At 35.6% G+C, this 15848-nt stretch overlaps 1 protein-coding gene across 2 annotated transcripts in view; it reads right to left on the bottom strand.

The window, feature by feature from the left end:
• The window catches only part of DROSHA (drosha ribonuclease III), a 157494-nt gene that overhangs the window by 24687 nt on the left and 116959 nt on the right, over window positions 1-15848 (bottom strand). The window contains exons 22-26 of one of the 2 annotated variants that reach the window (XM_072411843.1): window positions 10593-10695; window positions 9642-9712; window positions 6250-6294; window positions 1136-1293; window positions 266-315 (exon numbers count right to left, since the gene is read on the bottom strand). In XM_072411843.1, coding sequence (XP_072267944.1) covers window positions 267-315; window positions 1136-1293; window positions 6250-6294; window positions 9642-9712; window positions 10593-10695 — 426 coding nt within the window. In that variant the 3' untranslated portion in view covers window position 266. The remainder of the gene's footprint in view (window positions 1-265; window positions 316-1135; window positions 1294-6249; window positions 6295-9641; window positions 9713-10592; window positions 10696-15848) is intronic. The other variant, XM_072411842.1, reaches the window with a different exon arrangement.

The raw sequence follows: 15848 nt of genomic DNA, 5'->3' as shown, positions 1-15848 counted from the left end.
TTGCTCTCTGGGCTGCTGCTCTTAGTTAGATAAATGGCAATTTCTGGCTAAAACACTAGAACTCAAATTGGGTGTCTTATAAATATATAATTTTACTAATTTTCTACTTACTGTCTTTTTATCTGCACATAATTTGCTAAAAATTTCAGTAGGACAGCTGAAGTTACTTTAATGGAACATTATCATTATTCATTTTAAGATACTTTTTAAAGCATTTTTGCATAATCTTTTTATTTTATTTTAGTCCCCATGTAGGATTATCTACCTTACTGACTTGTTCTCGCTTCAAGCTGTAGAGAGGGAGGTCTAGCATTTCTAAAAAAAAAAAAAAAAAGGATATGGATAGGACAAGACTCTGGCCTATCAACCTATCTAACACAATGGCTAAATGGCTCATGAATTACAATTACAATTTAGAGTTATATCATTTATTCTTATTAGATGTTTCTTTTGATCCTCTAAAAATATTTATGAAAACAATAATACAGAGCTGTTGTCCAATTAAAGTAAACTAACATTTTACATCTGACCACACGTTCTGTCATTAAAACCAATCTACACAGGAAATAGGTGTCAACACATTATTATGGACAAATCAAAAGTGATTGTGTGCCATATTAGTATATATTAAAGATTGCAGGAGGTTGATGCAGCCGATAATATAGTTTCATGTTGCATGGCAGGTATGAGTTAGGATTACTGCAAAGCTACACAATGCTTTTATGATTTCCCCATGCCTGAGGGGGCATCTTCTGGAAACTGAAAAAGATTTAACATATGTTGCATTTGCTGATGCCTAAAGTGTGTGTGTGTGTTTCCTTTTTGCTGCAGTGTCTATCGGTGCATTTTGCATTAATATAAAAAGATAAAAAATCTAAAAACCACACACAACATAATGCAATACATTAATATGCCTCAAACTATTTCATTTTATAATGTTTTTTAAGAAAATGATCCGGAAGCTTCAGTATATAAGGTTTCCTCAGTCTCCTATTCTGATTTTTTCTGCATGTCCTATCCATGTGTTTGTGTGTGTGCGCACTGACTAATATTGAGTATTCCCATCACAAAGTAAGGTATTCACTCTATATGTCTCTGACAGATGACAGATAAAGAGATCAGGTTCTTTGCTTACAAGGTCAGATGGTTAAATCCCACTGTTCTCAAGGTGAAAGCTCGAGCTAGAAGCCGTATATGAGTAAACTCAACTCCAATAGCTTCTTCAAATTTTGTCAGCTTCTTAAGGACCGGTGATGTCTCAATCAGCTGTCGATCGGTGTTAGACTCCTGAAGCTGGAAAAAAAAAAGAGGAACATGAAACTTCTTGAACATCATTCACTGCAGACATAAATGTACAGCTTCTCTGACTGTAACAAATAATGTTAGTATGTTTATGTTAAACAAAATGGCAATAAAATGTCAGACTTAATTTCTCGTCTGCTCCTTTATCAATTTGAGACAGCACTGGTAATCAATTTCCCATCGCCGCCTGACTAGCGTACCCATGGATCACCTACATTGCTTATTTGTTTTGATTTAGAAGTTATTCTTATCATAAAAAGTGGCTCTATTAAGGATGAGATGACACCCTGCTAGGCTCGATCCTCTATTTTGCATAGACAGTTGTCATAATTCTCCTAGCTAGTTTATGCGAAAGCAAATAAAGCTGAATCAAAACAGCCCGCAGATCAGAAAAGCAAAAAAGAAATGCCATGTTTATCACTCTAAATAAATTATATTTAGCTACAAATAAAGTAAAAAATGTATCAGTAGTCAGCACAATAAATTTACTCAAAGAGAAATATGTAAATTATACACACATTGTCACATGTGTATAAACATCAGGGCTTTTATTTGCCAGTCCTTGTTAGGAAAAATAAAAAAGTCAAAATAATCTATAATATACTGACATAATTCTATGGGTGATTGATCTTGGAAGAAACAGCAATGAGCAAAGCGGGAAGTTAATAGTCTTTATTTTAATCAATTATTTCTATTATGCTGTCAAAAGATCCAAGCGGTCATTCTTTATTCTATGTGGCTGTTTAAGACATGATCTAATTTAACCATTTAACAGAAGTTTACTATGCAATTAAAAAATGCTCAATAACAAACTGGGTTTGTGCTTGGCACAACATAGTAGTAGAACAATGTGTGAAAAAATCCATAAGAACTAGTAGGTAATTCTGGATGCAGCTTTACACATTAAATCATCTATACTTTGGGTGGAATGAAGGGGATTATTTTCTTCTGATTTCGATGTTAGGGTAAAGGGGAATAATGATAGTGAATGGTGGATGAAGCCAAATTGTCCCAATATTGGGAGAGGATGTATACACATACAGTGCATGGTTCTCCCCAGTCCAGTTTTGGGGGTGGTCCGCCCACCTGCTGTCATTATTCCGCCCTGCACATTTTCAGCAGCTCTGAATGGACAGCAGAGAGGCTGCTCTGCTCGCTCCGTTCTCCGCTGATAAGAGCTGATAGCGGATTAGAGCCGGGTGGAGTGAGGAGAGCACAGCACAGATATGAATAGATCGGGACACAGGCCGTCCCTCCCCCTCTCATAGCTGTGCCGTGTTTTTTAAAAAAAAAAAAAAAAAAAAAAAAAAAACATGCATCGTGTAAACAATGTCTCCTCCCAGTGGGCGTGTGTAATGACATCATCAGAGCAGTGTGTAAATGCTGCATTCCTCAGGTCACATCAGCCTTAACGCTCTCTGTGTATAAACCTTCATATCCCCCAAACTGTATGTCATAACGACTTTTAAAAACATAATTTTCAGGGTGCACAGGGAACACTTATAGTTAGCACTATTCACAATTTCAGCACCCCAGCTTTTACAAATGTCAAGTGTGCCTTGTAGTCCTAAATTAAAAAAAGGAAATTGGGGACCCCAGGGCCACTTACATAGAAAGGAGCATTGGGGAAGGTCCCCTAAATTTATACTTATCTCTCACAAATCTATAACTGTCAAAATATGTTACCCCCATCTCCTTCTCTTCTTTAAACCCCAATTTCCCTAGAATGGTGGGGTGTACAAAGCCGAAAATGTAGGTGGGGGGACACCTTTTGATAACCCCCCCACACTAAAATTTCATTACTATGGCAAATGCACTGCCCCGTTACACATTACTGCCCCCTTCTAACTCTGGAAACCCAATTTCTTTGGAATGGGGAGGTGTAGGAAACTGAAAATGTGTGGGGAACATCTGTGTCTAACAGCCCCTAAAGTTTTCCCACAATGGCATAATTAAAACATAAAAAACTCTGCACATCAAAGCAAATTGGGGTTTAGGTACTGGTAGGGTAAGTTATGGCGTTTTGATGGGCAGACTTTATGTAATGATGAAGTTTGGGGGGTGTTAGCCACAAGTGTCCCCCACTTGCACCTATGATTCTGTTTATCTGCACTCTCTGTTCTGGAGAAATTGGGGTTCAAGGTAGGGAAGCGGACAGTTTGATGGGCAGAGGTTTATGTTCTAATGATGCTATGCTAATGAAATTTTAGGGGTTTATACATCTGTTCCCCACTTGAACCTACATTTTCAGTTTCCTGCACCTCCCCATTACAGAAAAATTGGGATTCAAAGAACAGAAGCAGAAATGACAGAATAGTAATACAAATATAGTTTGGTGAAAGGTAGGTAAAATATTTAGTGGTCCCCACCCCAATGCTTCTAGCTATGTAAGTGGCCCCAGGGGTCCTTAATTTGTATTTCCAATTTTGGGCTCCTAGGTGCACTTTCTTATAAAACAGCAACCCAAATGTTCAATTTCCACAAGTTTGTTTTTTTTGAATATTTAATTTTAGTAAATTTTGCTTATATATACACAACTAAATTACAAAACAATACTATACAAAAACACATTATACACATAAAATACAAATTATATGGAAAAAATAAAACACAATACACTAATAATACAAAGTCTTCTAAGAGAAAAAATATAACATTTCCTCTTTGTGAAGAAAGAACCTCTAATGGCCTTATATATCTCTGAGTGAATAACAACCTACTAACAATCGTGAGTAAAAAAAAATACCGGGGGGGGGTTTACCCCTATCGTTACCCTATTCTTTTTTTCATGGTACTCAGAAACAACATACAATCAATAAGTGAAATAAAAAAAAAGGGGGGGGGGATGAAGAAAGGGCCTCTAATGGCCTTATATATCTGCACATGAAAATCAACCTATTAGCAATCAAATGTGAGGGGAAAAAAACAAAAAACAAAGGGGGGGGTGAAGGTTTTTAAACTTGTGATGCCCATATTTTGAAACTCTTGAAATTAAAAAAAGAAATGTTGTCCTTTGTGTACCCTAAAACTTTTAGGTAATAAAAATGCAATGAGTTGTTAGGCTGCAGAATCTGACAAGCAGACTTTACACACACAGTGATCAAACTGTGGGAGGATAAATTTCACAGGCACTTTTTGTTCTTGGTAGTGATGAGAGGAGGGCACTGGCTGTCCTGCCCCCATCTGCGATCACATGCATAATGCTCTTTGTGTTACCAAGGTATAGCGCTAGGAGGTGACATCTGAAGTTAAGCTGAATTCACATTGGCAGTAAGGTTGCATTTGCTGTGTTTACCCCTCACTTCTCACCAGGAACCACTGCTGCTTGAAAAACTGCTAGGCCTGAAAAGCCCACTTCCTGCCTGTTACCAATTCCAGGTACCCAGCTGTTATCACCGGTTACCAGTCGCAGGTGCCTAGCAGTTGCCAAATAGTCACTCAGGAGGGGCATTTTTTACTGCTAATGTGAACTAAGCCTAATTTGTTAAGCCCCATTGATCACAATATTACACTACTACAAGGGATTACACTAATAAAACATGGAACTCTAGGGAGTTGGATTAAAATACACAGCACTGGACTGTTGGGAGATAATACAAAAAAAAAAAAAAATTGTACATTCTAACAAGCCACGCATTAGAAAGTTGGAACAAAGTATAAGGGGTAGGTCGAACACTGACACAATAACAGGGGTTACTGGATACATATAGCATAAATAACTAGAAGGTCCAAATTTGCTGTGTCTAGCCCTGGCCACTTTTTTTTTACCACCCGGCTACAGTTTACCCCAACCTGGCTGAAAAACATTTTCTGGGTAGAACACTGCAGTGTATATCCTCATACACATGTACAGTGTACACATGCATGTGCATACAAACTCTAGGTATGGCTGACTCTAACTGCTCCCACCCCCACCCAATATCTCCCCATATTCTGCTCCTACTGGTGAGGAACTTGTCTGTACCATGTCACAGATGTGTTGGGAGGACAAGTTAAACAAGTGTGTAATAAGATCTGAATGCAGCTGGGATTTTTTTCAAGATTTCAGTGATTTTGGGCAACTTCACTAATGGACTGGTGATCCCATTCTCACCATTGTAACTGAGTAATACAGTTTGGGCATTACCTATGTGAAGTCTACTAACTAGACCATACAGGACCATACTAGCAACATTATAGTTTTTCATCCTCTTCTTGCTGGTACGCAGTTTTAGGTTGAAAGCACTGAGTAATTTAGAAGAACTTACTGTAAGTGCTTCCCCTGTCATTCCAAGTCATGTTGAACATTGACCAAAGGAACATAAATGTAAAACACACTAAATTCAATTACATATTCACACACTATATGAAGGTCCTTTATGTCTTCCTGGAGTTTAGTTTCAAAATAGTGCATATTACATATCCTAATGATTTCAGAATACCCAACAAATCTTATAGAAATTCACAGTATGCACAAAAACCACTGTAATCAGTTTAGCATTTCATTCTTTATCTCCAACACTGAATATGACACTGCAAAGAAAAACAATCTTACAAAACAGAAAACTTAATATTAAATATTAATAATAAAATGTTTCAGCTGTATGCAAAACTGTTTGGCATGTCTGTGGTTTTAGATTAAGGCCTCTTTTAAACAATGGCTTGTTCACATCATAAAAAATAAAAAATGACATCTTCGCCCCCAGCAAAATAAAAAAGTCACTAAAATAAATGTTCTTGCGGGACAGAAAAGAAATTGGCTCATGTTTGTCGGAGGCAGAGTTAATTCCAGTTGTTTGGTTTACACACTTGAGAGGATGATATATATATGTATACAGCACACAGCTTGTTAATAAATCCAGTACTGGTATCATGAATGTCACAGAAAGGAATCAAATAGAAGCAGGAAATAAATAAAGAGCAATAAATGCTACTATATATATTACAATAAGGGGAGAGTTTGCTTACTTGAAGTGGGTGTAGAGGATAATTAAGCCACACGTCCCGCAGATCCTGTAGATGTTGAAAAATGTCATTAATGCTCTAGGCAATCATTTAGCAAATTCCACAGCACTAAATAAAATGTCATTATTTGAAATACACAACTATTTTAGATGCTGACTCGGCTCATGGAAAATCCAATACTGCCTGCAAATTAATTTGAAAATAAAAAGCTTTTACACCATTGACATATACGCAGGATCTTACTAAGCAAGGCTTAGAGTGAAGAAAAGGATAATATCACCAAATGATCTCAGGAAAAAAAAAAAAAATACTAGGTGCATTTTTTGAGACTCACATATTAGTAACTGCAAAGAAAAAAAAGATGTTCACAAAGGGTTTCCCATTTTATTGGCCAAGTGCATACATGACGATGAGATAAAGATAATGAAAAAAGACAAAAATAACATTTGAGTTGAAAGGTGGTTTCTTCACTAGCCACTAGCCAAAACCAAAAATAGAATTTAAAAAGTGCCTCCTGACAATGGGGTTGATTTACTAAAAGACTGGAGCATGTTTACTTAGCCTAATGGGCCTGATTTATAAAAGCTTTCCAAGGCTGGAGAGGATGCAACAGTGAAGCTGGGTGATCCAGCAAACCTAGAATTGATCTGGTCTAGAATTGAAAAAGTTTGCTAGTGAATAGCAAATGGCTTTAAAGAAATCCATTCCAGGTTTGCTAGATCACCCAGCTTCACTGATGAAAGCATATCCTCTACAGCCTTGGAGTGCTATAATAAGTCAGGCACAATGAGTCAAGTTAAGTTGATTTTATCCAATTGTCTGCAAAAAAATAAAATTCTTACATACGACTGAGTACTGTTTACAAAGTAATTTTTAGCTTAGAATGACCTTATTTGTGTAGTGAAAATTTTCTTGGCAAAGTGAATATGCTCTACTTTTTTTTTTAGTACATCAACTCCAGTTTTTTCCATAGGTTCGGGTGAGTGTGCACTGGTAGTACACAACATCCCTGCTGGCGTCAACTGTAAGAAAGCCTTGCTACTTTTTAAATAGTACATTCTGAAAGACAGCCATGAAAAGGTGCTTTAGAATATAAGAGTAAATAAAATTGGGGAGTAATGTGGAGTCAACATTAAATTAACTGTAACCATCTCTAAAATTCCAGAAGCATTCACAGCTTCTCATATGAAAATACTTGTCTTAACAAAACACCTGCTTTAGAAATAGGTATTTAACAGGGTTTATGAACCTTCTGCTGTGTGATGACAAATTTGGAGTACTCCTGTGGTCCCAGAACATGTCCATTCAGCTTATTGGTGGTATTAGCGCTGAGAGACGTACAGCTCCACAATGCCCCTATACCTCCCCCACTGAAAGCTTTCACGTTACATGCAAGCCTTTTTTAAAATTCAGGTTGTCAATATTGCCTGTAACATCATTGAAATCCCAAATACAAACACTTGGTTATTTGGAAGCCAAATGGGGTCACAGCTTCAGTAGTTGAATTCAGTTAAGATTTTGTTGGCAGGCAAAGGATTTCATAAGTCAACTTCAACATTGATTCTGATGGATTAAAGAATGTTCTGCATTCTTTTTACATTTATGCAGGTTTGAAAATCTATCTATATATATATATATATATATATATATATATATATATATATATATATATGTATGTATATATATATATAATTTTTGTTAAACATTTTGATTGACTGAAAACAATTATTATGCCAGAACAAATGTAGCGATTATATTACTATAAGCATAGTTGCTAGGACAACACTTTCATTATTAATGACATATTATGAAATATGTACACAAGGTTGCAAAGGCAAAAATGCCAAGTCTAATCTTTAGAGCCGAGATCTACTTAGGGATTTGTTGAAATGTTCAGTTTCTTTTTATAATTTTCCTATAAGAGGTGTAATATGTAGATGTGGTGTTCAGATCACAGCTCCTTACAGTGCATTACTTATTATCCACATGGGGTTTGTGCACTAAAAGTGTTTTCCTACTTCCAGTATTAACCTAACCCTTAATTTGACCTTAACATGTTTCAAAACCCTTAACCCTTAAATTACCATTTAGCACATTGACATATATACATTTTCCCACATTTTGTCTCTCTAAAAAACAAAAAAAAACAAAACACATGCTGATTTAGTTGGAAACCTAATATGTTTAAACCTTCACGCAGTGCGCTGATAACACTGCTTATGCTGCCCTAAAATGCCCATAGTCATGTCACTAGCTGTCCCTCAAATGGGCTCACAATCTAATGTCCCTACCATAATCATATGTTATTAATACAGTCTAGGGACAATTTTTTTTTGGGGGGAAGCTTATTAACTGCATGTTTTTGGAATATGGGAGGTAACCGCAGTACCCTGAGGAAACCCACACAAAATCCATGCAAATAGTGTCATCAGCCACCATGCTGATAACATGGGAGAACCTGGGAGATCCAGCAAACCTAGAATAGAACTGGTCTAAATGTTTTACTAACTAATAACAAATGATGGATAGGAAATACATTCCAAGTCTGTTGGATCACACAGATTTTCCAGATTTGACAGTCTATCCTCTACAGTTTTGGAGAGATTTAATAAATCAGACCTAATATCTCACTCGTTGGCTGCTCTTGAAAACCCAACAAAATACTGGCAAGATATGTATGTTCAAATATAAATCAAAGTGGGAAAAACTACTTTTTCCTGAGTATAAGTTATTAATAACACATTTATTCAAAATGGAAAAAAATGGAAAATCATACAGGGCACAGTCTGTATATCACTTTCCCCATTTTTACATAATATTTTATACTATTGAGTTGGTTAAAATATGTCACAAGACTTGATCAAATTATATTTTGTGCATTATTGTTGGCCACAGCAGATGGCACTGTTTCTTCATATAAAGTATGTAACAAACGCTTTTATATTCAACTGCACAGCCTTTTTCGATTACTTACTTTACAACTTACACGCTTTACATGAGAACATTTAGGGGTGACCTGAGCATAAAATTAAAATCAATAGGAAAGAAATCTTGGTTCTTTCTTACGTATATATGGTAACAACTAAAAATTGCTTGGAATTACTTACTATTGACAAGGTCTAAGGTAAATAGCTTTAGGTAATCTCCAAATATACTTTTTAGTACAAATTAAAAACACCAGCTTTGACTTTGTAAACCGCACAACAAGGATGACTTATAGTTGATATTGCCAGCTCTTTAATGTATGTTCCAAGCATACCTAAACATAGCACAAATGTAAATGACCCATAAAAGAAGTAAATTAAAAATAGATTATGTTTGCAATTATGCTTGAATCGTAATCTGCCATTCACTGACTTGGCAGTAAACATGAATAATTTTTAAGGGATCATTACCTGAGTACCAAATAGCAACCTTCCAAATAACTGCTTTGCCTCTTCAAGTCCACCTTCATAGTATACAGCACCTGTAGAAACAGTAGGTGAATAAAGACGATACTACCAGGATTCTTCTCATATGATAAGGTCCAAACTCACACTGCAAATGTCTTTATTTAAAAATGGAGGAAAGGGAGACTGAGCTTACATTAGAAACTTCTCTAATCCTTCCTGAACTAACACCCAATCACCAGATCACTAATTTTATTAAAAAAATATTTCCACAAGATTAAATGTGCAACCATAAATGCCTCAAAAACACCCATAAAGACTTGCAAATGCCCCAAAACAGCCACAAACACACTGTAATTTTCACAATGTCGAGTACAGCCGTAGTGAGAATGAGACAAATATACCTAATAGAAAACTTTGGCCAACTAAATTGGGCTTGCGCACGTGCATGGGAAAAATCTGTATTTGTTCCTTCCTTTTCCATTACAGTAGTTTTCGGAATCTCTAAAAACATTGTAACTTATATCTTTAATTAACCTGGACATGTTTTCACATCCTCTAAAATTAACGGTGAAATACATAAACATATTTTACTGCGTGCAGAACACATCCCATCTTTGCATATTTGCATATATAGATACTGCAAGAGTGGGAGCTGTCAAGACATTAAATATTGCTGCTGTACTGCACTCAGAGATTATAGTGCAAAGCAAGAGAATATGCTGGGACTATATAAAGAGTTGATATAAATATTATAAAAAATACCTGACAGTCCTGAAACAAAGAAGATTTCAATTATTGACAGCTGCATCTCTCTCATCAGAAAGCCAAACCTTAGAAATCCATCATTAAAACCCTTATACATTCAAATCTTTTTTCAGGCAGATGTCTCTAATAACGGTGTAAAAAAAATCCATAAATTGTTCATGTGCAAAATCAAAACTATACACTAATTACCCATCAGAGCTTCAAAGCAGTTTGCCATGGCATGCCGCAAATCTGATTCTCTACACAGGTCTGGTCCATGTGCGTACAGCATGAAACGATCCAGTTCTAGTTTCTACGGACAAAAAGGAGATCATATTACCAAACCACTGTTCCTGTCATAGTTGTTCACAAATACAAGAACACTATTTCTAAATTTTTATAGTCTGTCTCTTCTATTTATATTTTACATTATACAAAAGCATCACCCATACATAATAAATTACAAGAGATCTGAATTATGACTTGATCTTGGCAAAACCCTTTTAGATGATTAAATTACCAAAGAAAGCCAATATATTTGTTTGCCTGGGACCCCTTCCTGTACAGTTCTTCTCCTCCCAAAATTCATTTGTAAACTCAGTGGAATGAATTTATAGAACTATATTGGATTTGGCCAGCAACCAAACTAGTAGGTGAAATCTGGAAACAAATGATCTGACATCAGGTAAAACTTTGGAACAGAGTCAGAATAAATTCACCCTGTCATAATATACTGGGGGGAAAAAACACACAAGAGATTTTTATTTTAAATGTTTCCTACAACAAATGAACAATCTGACACATCAGCATATGTGGTCACTGTACAACAAAAATCCATGATACACTGATTGAAATGGCAATCTTGGACAAGCTACATAAGCCACTACTTTTCGTCTGATCTTTTTAACTGTGGAATATGGGGGTCTTTGAAACAAAAGATAAGCAGGGAGCAAGTCCGGAAGAAATGGCAAATACTTAAAGCGGACCTAATTAAAATTTTTGCCCTACTTAAAAAGGTAGGCAACCCTTTTATATACGATAAGAATTACTTTATTTTTTTTGTTGAGGGTGTTTAAAAGGGTAAAGTCCTTGCCCTTTCTGTCTTGATTGCTGCGGTGATCAAGGCAGAATAGGAGCGCAGAGCTTCCTGGGATCCATACGTAATGGCTGCACAGGCTTTTCAATGGGATAAAAAAAAAAATGCTGATCTCAACCAATCTCACGCCTGTGCAGTGCCAGATCAGATGATGTAGTAAGAAGGGCAAGGAAGATGGCGGTTTCACCGTGCTGGGATAAAAGAGGACATATATGCAATTTCACTTTTTTCTGACTCTAGTGAATTAAAGCACACCTACCACCATGATTTCTTTTTTTTAATTTACTTCTGATTTGAACTATTTTATTTACATTATAAAAAATGCAGCAACAGCAGCATAAATTATTTGAATTTTTAAAGGGTTTGTACATGAGTATTATTGTTTTCAAATCACTCAAGATCGTTGTGCAGCTCAAAACTTCTTAGAAGTAAGTCAGAGCAATGTAGAAGCAGACTCTTCTACAGTAAAATTGGGATTTCAGATTCTTTTAGATTTGAATGCACTGGTCAGACCACACCTAAAATATAAACTGTGGAATAAAATTACAAATTTCCTACATAACTTTTTTAGTTTCTTTTTTAAAAAAATCCTTCAAATCTTTACACGAACAGTTTTACAGCCAGACCAGCATATGCGTAAAAATGTAATTAATGAACTTTTGCCTAATGAAACCAGATTATAAGGTTTATCACTTTCAGCACAAGTTAACGGGTTACATTGTTCAATTTCTCTGGTTTTTACATATTTGTCCATATGTGCTTACCAATGAAATATTTGTCAAACCTTCTCAATGCCAGCCAGCAATTGCAATACTGATAATATTGTATTTAGTCTGTATAGGTTTCAAATACAGCTAGGTCCATAAATATTTGGACAGAGAACTTTTTTATAAGTTTGGTTCTGTACATTACAATTAATTTTAATTCAAACAACTAAAATGCAGTTGAACTGCAGACTTTCACCTTTAATTCAGTGGATTTAACAAAAAGATTGCATAAAAATGTGGGGAACTAAAGCCTTTTTTTACACAATCACTTCATTTCAGGTGCTCAAAAGTAATTGGACAATTGACTTAAAGGCTATTTCATGGGCTGGTGTGGGGGATTCCTTCTTTATGTCATTATCAAAAAGGCAGATAAAAGGCCTGGAGATGATTTGGAGGAGGGGGGGGGGGGGGGGCAGTGCTTGTAAGTGGAAGAGTCTGCTGAAAAATTGCTACAATATTAGGAGTGCCCATCAAAGTGAACAACACTCTCAATGAAGTAGGCGTATCGATATCCAAGTCTACCATAAAGAGAAGACTGCACGAAAGTAAATACAGAGGGCACACTGCAAGGTGAGTGAACAGCTCATGATCCAAAGCATACCACATCATCTGTAAAACATGGCGGAGGCAGTGTGGTGGCTTGGGCGTGCATGGCTGCCAGTGGCACTGGTGTTTATCCATAATGTGACACAGGACAGAAGCAGGACAGAAGCACCGAATGAATTCTGAGGTGTTCAGAGACATACTGTCTGCTCAAATCCAGCTAAATGCAGTCACATTGATTGGGAGGCGTTTCATACTACAGATGGACAATGACCCAAACATACAGCCAAAGCAACCCAGGAGTTTATTAAAGCAAAGAAGTGGAATATTCTTGAATGGCCAAGTCAGTCACCTGATCTGAACCCAATTGAGCATGCATTTCACTTGTTGAAGACTAAACTTTTTCAGCTTTTTAATTTGTCCAATTACTTTTGAGCCCCTGAAATTAAGTGATTGTGTAAAATAAAAAAAGGCTTTAGTTCCTCACATTTGTATGTAATCTTTTTGTTCAACCCACTCAATTAAAGCTGAAAGTCTGCAGTTCAACTGCATCCGAGTTGTTTAATTTAAAATTAATTGTGGTAATGTACAGAACCTATATTAAACCAAAATTAGAAAAAAGTTCTCTGTCGAAAAATTTATGGACCTAACTGTAATTATTAGATGCTATGCTATTAGATGCACCACTTTCCCTGTTATAATTTTAAAAATAATATAAAAATGTTGTCATAACTGCAAACATGATGTCTGCTGGTGTAATATGTAAATATTTTGTGTATTTTGGGTTGACTACCTAGCTAGGAATTATTTTACTGGATTAGCAGCCTCAATGACAAATAGGAAGGCTCAGGAGTAGAAAAGGTTAAGCTATGCTCCTTATGCCAGCTTCTTGTATCCGAGGATTTAATAACCATTATGACATGTGGTTTTATTTGAAGCGAACATCTGTTTACACATTGCTTATCATATGTTCAATTTAAAATAGCCAAATTTACTATAATGTGCACTGAAAATAAAACTGTTGCATTTTACTTCAAATTATTAAGATTAAAACTTAGATTAATAATTCCTTTAATCTAAAAGCCCAAATGTTTTTTTTTTTTTTTATAGGTTTAGTAAAAAAGCACTTCTAACAGTGTGCTTGCTATTGCTGCTGCTACCTGCAGTCCAAGTAACAAATACTCCTCCCACACCCCTCCTCTTCCACGAAAAAGGAATTGAAGTAAACTCTTACCTTCTCTAACAAGAAAAAAATTATTGGAGTTAATCTTTAACATCTAAAGATATTTAGATAATATTTTTAATGTTAGTTTGATCTTAATTTTTACTGAAATTTTTAAATAAAATGTACAAGTAGTTTGCTGTTCAGTTTTCCACTTACCATGCAAGTCAGTTCTCATTCCTAAATGCTGGACGAGACTGAAATACTTTATATTCGAGGTTCATGGCAGGTTAAGCATTAAAAGAAATATCCGTTTAAAAAGCTTAAAATCTAACACTGCTAAAAAAGCACTTACCTTTTCTGTTAAGTGCTTTGACTTTTTAGCGCATTTTATATTACCACCTATATATAACGCATCTTGCATTATGGCAAGCTCTGGACTTTTTCTAAACCGACCGGAAATTATACTTTTTCCTAGAACCGATAACCACATAAAAGGACGGTGATGGCAAGTGTAGCCATATATAGTAATTGAGCCTCAACAAACACTTTACAAAAAAACAAAAAACAAAACAAAAACACTGTACAGGTTGACAATCAAAAATCCGGCAACCTGAGTAAATCCTGGATTTTTTTTATTTTTTGAAAACATTTGCTAACAAACAGCTGATGTCTATTAGGAAATCTATTCCAGATTTGCTGGATCACCCAGCTTCACTGATGAAAGTGTATCCTCTCCAGCCTTGGAGAGCTTTAAGATATCCGGGCTATTGTGACTGTTAACCTGGTAAATTTATAGCTATGAGTTTCAGATATACACAGACATGTTTCTGTTGTTGCATATAAAAGTGCCTTTTTTCAACAATTAGAGGTTAATAGAACACAAAAAAAAAATCCAGGCTGCCCCTATGCTGTCCAAGGTTCATACATTGCTAAGGAATCCATTTCTAGTGATATTTCACCAACAATAATTTTAAAACCTAAAACACAAGGAGGAATAATAATAATAATAGGAAAGAGTATAGGTGTGCTTAGCATGTGGTTAACAGGAACTGAACCGCCACTGTAGTGATTTTAAAGTCTTCAAGGGTGTTTCTAGCAAAGTAGGTGCAAGTTAGAATTTATATGTATCTTCCATGTGTATCTTTAGAAGGGCCTGTGGTATTTGTAACAAAAACTTTGAGATATGATATTATTTTCTACATTCTAGTCAGTGTTTTAATTTTCATGCTCGGGCTTGATGGCCTGGCCACATAAATAGTTACCAGCAGAAGATGCTCTCATATTGAAAGCAGAACAAATGAGATTGGTAACTGCTGGGTTAAAGAATTCATTCTAACCAGAATAGAAACGGCAATTTAATGCAATGGAATAGTTCAATGTCGTTGTTAACATTCAGAGTGATAAAATATTTATTGGCATATCTGAAATGTCTTATACTGTAAGATACATTAAATAACTGCCTGTCACAGAGCTCTTTGGGTTACAAAATTGGCACAAATGTACTTTGATCATTTTTTTCAAATTGCTGAAAAAAAAAATTAAATGCTTACATTCTTTTTGTAATAAGAGCATATTCATCTGCTTAAAATTTAAAGGTTAAGAAAGAAGAAAGTATTTTAATTGTGTGACAGTACTTTAATGCCATATTTTTCCATTATTGCTGATTAGATACTCATCTGTAAAATGGCTACAGTTGGTTTTATAATTTTTTCATCAGCAAATTAGCAGAATGTGAACGTGTGTAGGGTGGAGAGAGGGGGAGTTCTATACATACAAATTTAGTCTATCCTAACGATTGTGACATTTATAAAGAAGCAAATGCCAAAACGTAAAGCTTTTCTAGATTTTATTATGAAATTAGCTAATGAAACTCAATTTAAATAGCTTGCACTGTC

Source organism: Pyxicephalus adspersus, chromosome 5, assembly GCF_032062135.1.
Source record: "Pyxicephalus adspersus chromosome 5, UCB_Pads_2.0, whole genome shotgun sequence".
Classification (NCBI taxonomy): domain Eukaryota; kingdom Metazoa; phylum Chordata; class Amphibia; order Anura; family Pyxicephalidae; genus Pyxicephalus; species Pyxicephalus adspersus.
Note: the sequence above shows the minus strand (reverse complement) of the source record. Positions and strands in the feature narration are given on the sequence as shown.